The 7,477-nt window shown below is 41.9% G+C and overlaps 1 protein-coding gene across 1 annotated transcript in view; it reads left to right on the top strand.

Annotated features, from left to right (window-relative positions):
• Positions 1-3,507: 3,507 nt before the first annotated feature.
• The window catches only part of cblb (Cbl proto-oncogene B, E3 ubiquitin protein ligase), a 63,198-nt gene continuing 59,228 nt past the window's right edge, over positions 3,508-7,477 (top strand). The window contains exons 1-3 of the mRNA XM_068721232.1: positions 3,508-3,713; positions 4,589-4,766; positions 5,423-5,673. Coding sequence (XP_068577333.1) covers positions 4,599-4,766; positions 5,423-5,673 — 419 coding nt within the window. The 5' untranslated portion in view covers positions 3,508-3,713; positions 4,589-4,598. The remainder of the gene's footprint in view (positions 3,714-4,588; positions 4,767-5,422; positions 5,674-7,477) is intronic.

Here is a 7,477-nt window from a genome sequence, read left to right as displayed (position 1 = left end):
GTCCTTAATTACCTAGAGTTCACCAGGAATTCAAAACTCCTCCCCAGTCATTAATTCTCTAAAGTGAACAAAAATTATTATTAAGCTTTTTTTAAGTACAGAACAAGCCTTAAAACGTCTTTAAAACATACAGTGCATCAACCGGTAATTACTAAATCTTAAATATAACCCATGCACATTGATAAAGCAGACAGAAATGAAAGCTCTGTCAGCCTGTTGTGAGTAAATCAAAGCAGTGGACCAGTGAAGCTATGGAGGGTCTTCGGGCATGTTTGGGCTGTACAGACTGGGAGGTCTGCAGGACTGTTAGCAACAGTCTGGATGAGTACACAGAGAATATGACATCATACATCAGCTTATGTGAAGACAGCTGTGTACCATCATGCACCAGGGTGAGTTATGTTCTCCACCATCATCCCCATCCCTAAAAAAACCAAGGATCACAGGACTTAATGACTACTGGCTCATCGCCCTGACCTCTGTGGTCATGAAGTCTTTTGAGCACCTTGTCCTGTCCCACCTAAAAACCCTTACTGACCCACTCCTGGACCCCCTGCAGTTCGCCTACAGAGCCAACATGTCTGTAGACGATGCAGTCAAGATGGCCCTTCATTTAATCCTCCAGCATCTGGACTCCTCTGGAACCTACGCCAGGATCCTGTTTGTGGACTTCAGCTCTGCCTTCAACACCATCATCCTGTCTCAGCTGCACATGCCCAACTCCACCTGCAGGGAGATCATAGATGTCCTGTCTGACAGGAAGCAGCACATGAAGCTGGGGAAACACGTTTCTGACTCCCGGACCATCAGCACGAGTTCCTCTCAAGGCTGCGTTCTTTCCCCTCTACTCTCCTCCCTGTACATCAACAGCTGCACCTCCAGTCACCAGTCCGTCAAACTCCTGAAGTTCGCGGATGACACCACCCTCATTGGACTCATCTCTGGTGGGGATGAGTCAGCCTACAGGTGGGCGACTGACCATCTGGTGACCTGGTGCGGTCTGAACAACTTAGAGCTCAACGCTCTGAAGACAGTGGAGATGGTTGTGGATTTCCACAAGAACGCAGCCATACCTGCTCCTATCACCCTGTGTGACTCCCCCGTCGATGCTGTGGAGTCCTTCTGTTTCCTGGGCTCCATCATAACCCAGGACCTCAAGTGGGAGCTTAACATCAGCTCCATGTACTTCCTGAGGCCGCTGAAGAAGTTCAACCTGCCAAAGACAATGATGGTGCACTTCTACATAGCCATCGTTGAGTCCATCCTCACCTCCTCCATCACCATCGGGCGTATCATTCGCTCTGCTGAGAGGGTGATTGGCTGTAATCTGCTGTCCCTCCACGACTTGTTCAACCTTTTTCTACAGAATTCTTCTCTATAATGTCAAGATTACCCAAAACTTCAGAAATGAATGAAGTAAAAGATGTAAGTAAAGTCAAGAGGTAAAGTAAAGCTAATCCACCTGTATTTATGTTTTGTCATATTGAAACATCACTTTTAGACACAGATGAGGAAACTTTTATTTATTTTTTATGTTTCCTGTGACTTCTGCATTTGAATTAACTTTTTGTTATTAAGACTATAACAACAAAGCTATTGACTGAAATAGCATAATTGTCTTATTGCCTTTATACTCAGTTATGGTACACCCCCACTGCATCTTGAGTCATTTCCGGTAGAACACTGCTCGTTTTTTCAGAGGAAGAGGAGTTGTGCGGATTTATTTGGGAGCGGCCTTTAGCCCAGCTTCCTCCTCTGTGGCTGCATCAAGCCACTAGCATCAAGCAAGAACAATACCGGACGTTAGGACAGTTTGCTTTCAAAATAAAAGCATAAACAGACTACTTTGGGATGCAATGGGAAACGAGAATACAATCAAGTTAAATTGAGTGGAATTCTGACATATACACAAATGCGGGGCTACTTTTTTCAAACTGAAAGAGTGGGTGATATACAGCTAAAAAGGAGACTAATTAGAGAATATCCCATCCGGCTGCATCACCATCTGGCCACACACTGAACTATAAGGCCCTACAGTGGGTTGTGAAAACTACACAGCACATCACCAGGACGGAGCTCTGCACATGGAGGACCTCTACAACAGGGTGGCCAACAGGATCATCAGAGACCCCAACCATCCAGCCATAAGCTGTTCTTCCTTCTGCTGCCTGATGACTACCACTGCATTATTCGGTCCCGTACCACCAGGCTCAGGGACAGCTTCACCCGCAGGCCATAACACTTCAGACCTCCTGAGTTCTTGAGCTCATCCCATTGATAAAAATGTTACTGTCACTTTACCTTGAAATACTTTTCATTACTATCTCAACCTGTTAACATCTCTGTAGCCTATATATGCCTTTAGTGTATTACTTCTTATTATAATACAACAGGCCTACATTGTCTACATTCCGGTTTACAATCATATTATTTACTTTGCAAGTACTGTACACCTGTCTAGCTCAAAATCTGTATATGTTTATTTTATATATGTATATATATTTAAACCTTTTTTTGTCAAATGAAAAGTTTCTTTTTACTTAAGTAATTTTCTTTTAATGAACATTGTTGGAGGAAGACTGCAATCTAAGATTTTCATTGCCTGCGACTGCTTCTCTATAATTGTTGAGGATAAAGGACATTTTTACAATAAAGAAACTTGTAAAAAAGTGTTTCGGGAATGTTAAATTTGCGTACACATGCCCATTTGGACCTAGATTTTGTAAACATAATATCCAAGATAAATACTATATATCGATGATAACAAATTTCCTTTCTCTGTTTTTCCTTGTATCTGTTCGGTTTCAGTGCTTTATCCATATACTCATGCCCAAATGTGCTTTTGTAGTAATCATAATACAGAAACAACAAAAAGAAATGAACAGAAGGAAGCCTATTTGGAAATCACTACAAAGCTTACGAGCTTACATTCAGGACCATGTTGTTTCAGTGAACCTACAATACTGTTTTATCAGCGGCCAGCTGCTGACTTTGTCCAGTTTGGGTAATTAAAGCCTTTTATCTTGAGAGTCGAGACCGGAGGTCGCTCTTCTCTCTGAGGCTGTCAAACTTGACATTAGTGACACCCTTGCAGAGCACCAATGAGTGTCCGTATAGCGCTTCTGTCAATGCGTTGGTTGGTTCTGGAAAATATTGCTTCATACTCCCATTGACCCTCCTATCGCTGGAACGGCTGCTTCAAGCCAGCCAGAACATAGACAGACACGACAGGAAGTAGCCTCACTTCCTCAAGATTTAAGGACGAAAACGTACCATATTGGGTGGAAAGGACAATACTGTGGAGATTAGAACATGATGAACTTAAAAAAATTTATTGAACGACAGAATTCGATAAAACTTGAAAATCAAAATTCATTGTAAATTATTTTGCGCGTATATGAAGACTTTATTTTGAAATGTTCAACCGGATGTGTCATTTTTATGATATTTAACTTATCGCTGATGTGGCTGTACAAAACATATTGTAGCCCAGAACTCCCAGGTTCGTGTTTCTCCAACTCCTCCGACAGCTGCTGTGTAACAGCTTTCACGAGACGTCTGTCAAATATGTCAAATATGTAGGGTTTGTAGTGAAGTCACGGGATTAAACACGCTTCATTCTTTCCCTCTGGACACTTGGACACTCCTTCATTTGTTCGCTGGATGTGGACAGAGTTCAGCAGGGATCCCAGCAGACATTCCCTGCTGGTTAGGTAAGTTAGGACTACGTGTTTTCCTAGCTAATGATCGATTCATGCGAGTTCCTGTTTAAAACCCACAATGACGATAAGATCTCTTGTTCTGTCAGAGGCGCTTAAAAACCAACCCACAGAAGACAATAGAAGGTAGTTCTGGGAGGTTAATAACAGCAACACTCTAAGTTACACCGGATCAATACAAGTTGTTGTCAGCACAAGCAATACTAGCACACTGAGCAGGCGATCACAACATGACCACTGAGTTAACCAGTGTAAACTTAACCTTAGCCTAATCACTGCGCTCAACGAAGACTAATCAGCAGCCTGTGACGTGTCATCTGCTAACGGTTTCACTAAAAGGACAAAAGCAAAAAACATCTAGTAGCTCTTCTAAGCGTTTGAAACCAGCCATGATGTTGTAGGCTATCATCACCGCTGCACTGTAGATGAAGGACAATTACACTTCTGAATAATCCTACAAGCACATTGTCTCATCATAAGAAGCTCTAGTAAATAGCTTAACGCTGAACTGATCGCCATTGAACTGAGGACCCTCTCAACACCTACAGAGACCTCTGGTGGTCCTTTAACCACTTTCATAAAGAGACCTTTCAGGTATCTGTTGAACAGCATTAATACTAATATCATCAGCATTTGTGCTGTTGTAACACTTCCATGGAGCGCACTTTTGTTAATGAACCAAAAAGACCGTTTTTGTTTCATGTAAAAGTTGAGGCATGTTCTCTGAAATACATTTGACAATAACATGCAGCGAAAAAATATATCTATGATTAGATAGGAAATAAACAATAGGACAACTGTAACTGATTCTTTGTACAAACTGAAAAAAGGTCAATTTTACTGTCTGTATACTTTCTTTTCTTGGCCAGTGTGTAGGAGATGGCAACTGCTCTTAGTGGACGAAACCCTGGAGGACGAGGACCGAACCGAAGTAAGGGTCGGATTTTAGGCATCATTGATGCCATCCAGGATGCAGTGGGGCCTCCGAAACAAGCGGCTGCCGACCGGCGGACTGTGGAGAAAACCTGGAAACTCATGGATAAAGTTGTAAGTTTGGAGCGATAAAGTCGTCAGGCCTGTCTGCCAGATGGTAGTAGGCACTTAGTATGCACATGGAGAGGTGGAGCTAATGCTAAAGAGGTGCACATGTGCTCTCTGATCATTTTCTGATTGTGTAATCAATTAATACTTGTGTATGTTTGATATCCTCTAATGTTACACATCTAAGCTGGTACATATTTGTAAAACTCTATGATAACTGTGTGTGTATGTCCAAGAACAGCAGAACACCGGTTCATTAAACATTATTAAAAGGAGCCCGGTCCATTACTTGGGCTACTGAGGTGCTGTTTTCTTTCGGATAGGTCTGTCTGACGTGCTGTTCTGTCAGCCTCGAAACATTTGGCACCTACAAACCTAATTCAACCAGATCTAAATGAAGGTACTGGAAACATTGTTAGTGAGTTGTCTGACCAATGTTAATACCCATGTGGAGACGTGTAGACTTTGCCATAAAGACAATGCCTTTAGATCGATGACCTCAGGGACATCTTAGAGTTTGCCTTTGAGAGTTAGAGCTTCATGTTCAAGAGGTCACATCAAAAATCAGCAATCATCATTCTGGATAAGAAACTTTACATGTGATCCACAACTAAATGCTGAAGCATCCAGCAAGCAGTCATCAATGGCTTTCTTTGCCGCAGGTCCGCCTCTGCCAAAATCCCAGACTCCAGCTGAAAAACAGTCCACCATACATCCTGGATATATTACCTGATGCCTACCAGCACCTGCGGCTTACACTGGGCAAATATGAAGAGAACCAGAGACTCGCACAGCTCAGTGAGAATGAGTACTTTAAAATCTACATCGATAGCCTCATGAGGAAATCCAAACGGGCCATCCGGCTCTTCAAAGAGGGAAAGGAGAGGATGTATGAGGAGCAGTCACAGGACAGGTGAGAGGCCATGTTTATCTCCATTTCTTTTGTTTACTGTCTTACTTAATAGAGGCTTTTGAGATGACAATGGAGGGTGACCGTTCTCCTGACGTACAGAGGGTAACTGACCTTTTTACCCTCTCACATTTGTTTCACTGACACTGAAATTCTTCACTTGACTTTATGTACCATGGTGTGGTCTGAAAAGGTGAATTTTCAGTCTGTGGTGGGAGATGTGTAGAGCTTCTGCTGTCCTCGAGCCAGCGGAGTGTTTGTTCCACCAATGTGGAGCCAGGACAGCTTACGGAGTTTGTAGGGTGGTAGCCCTTCATAGTGGAGAGATGATCATCCTGTGATGCCTCTCAGGCACAATCCGACAGTAGTTTAATGTGTCACAGTTTTGTTGATGATTCATGTATTTAAATGTTCTTGTTCTGAGTGTGCACTCTGTTCAGCCCCTAGTTCTAAGGCTGTGTGCAGTGTTCTGTAGTTTAAGCATGCAGTAGTTGCTGCAGGATGCCATCTATTCAGCTGTCAGTATATAATAAAAGACAGGAGGTGAGTTGTGTCTGGCATCACTGCGCTAATTTTCTTACTCGTGGACAATCATGGTCACAATGGCAAGACAAGAAATGTCAGAAGTGAAGTTTCATCAAAAGTAAATGATGCTACATTTCGTCTATAGCTCAGCATTGGACTTTAGATGTGTATCATCTAACAGATGGTAACAATTTACTCATATCTGGCACATTGAATATCAGAACTAATGCTCTGTGGTGAAGATAAAAAATAGTTTTCAAAAGCACTATCTCCAAAAACATACTTTTTTGTTCTAGAGCTCACTATATCTTAACTGAATTGCAAGTTACTAATCTTAAATGCCATCTAATAATTGTAATTTTGGTGTACTTCAATTAACTCCAAAATGAACTTGACTCAACAGTGATCTCAGCCATGTCCGTGTTTAGATGTCGATACCTCAACATGGGCTGATGATGATGATGATGATGATGATGATGATGGAGGAGATGGAGGAGATGTCACCAGGGTTACAGGAAGGACACCCAGCAGTTCTGTCCTCTCCACGGTCTAATTAGCAAGCTGTGACGTATCAAACAAATGAGATTTGGTTTGTGGCCTGTAACCTTCTGACACGTCATCGTTACTTAAGTCAGCCCACTGTGATCTGGATGTGATAGACATGAGCCTGACTGACTCCGATTAAAGAGAGAGTGGGAGGCGAAGATGGAGAAGTGAAAGAGAGGAGAGTTGGAGGGAGAATAGAAAACAGCGGCATATTCAGCAGAAAATAAAAGTTGCAGTTGTTTGTTTTTTTGTTCTGTGTATGGCAGCATATGCTTTATCTTATGATGCATTATACTAGAAATGTGACATTACTGTTGTTGGAGGATAGTCCAGTTGCTGACATTGCTGTCTTGAAGTTTGCCATTATTAAGTCAACCAAAATATAGTTTTGCTTTTCAATCAATTATTTGGGGATAGTACAACAAAATTAGCTTTGGGCTTACATGATTTCCTCTTTAACAATGACCTAACGGAATATGATCACTTAGTATTGACTAAAGCAGCGGATGTCAGGAGAATGAGACAGGATGAATGGGAACTACTAAGTAGTAAAACTGTTTTGGATTATACGTAGTTAAGTGCTCTGCAAAAAAACAAAACAATGGTTCCAAAACAGCAAAGAAAGTGGACTGCCTCACTAAAAGACAGTGTATGTTTTAAATGCCGTGAAAAGGAAAAATAATTTAGTTCTTTGTTACTATCATTTATTAAACGGGTTTGAAAGGGAAGAGTTTGA

The sequence above is a fragment of the Cebidichthys violaceus genome, unplaced genomic scaffold, assembly GCF_023349555.1.
Source record: "Cebidichthys violaceus isolate CVI_PGR_0920_01 unplaced genomic scaffold, fCebVio1.0.p SCAF_27, whole genome shotgun sequence".
NCBI classification, from domain to species: Eukaryota; Metazoa; Chordata; class Actinopteri; order Perciformes; family Stichaeidae; genus Cebidichthys; species Cebidichthys violaceus.
This window is presented reverse-complemented; position numbering and strand designations above follow the sequence as displayed.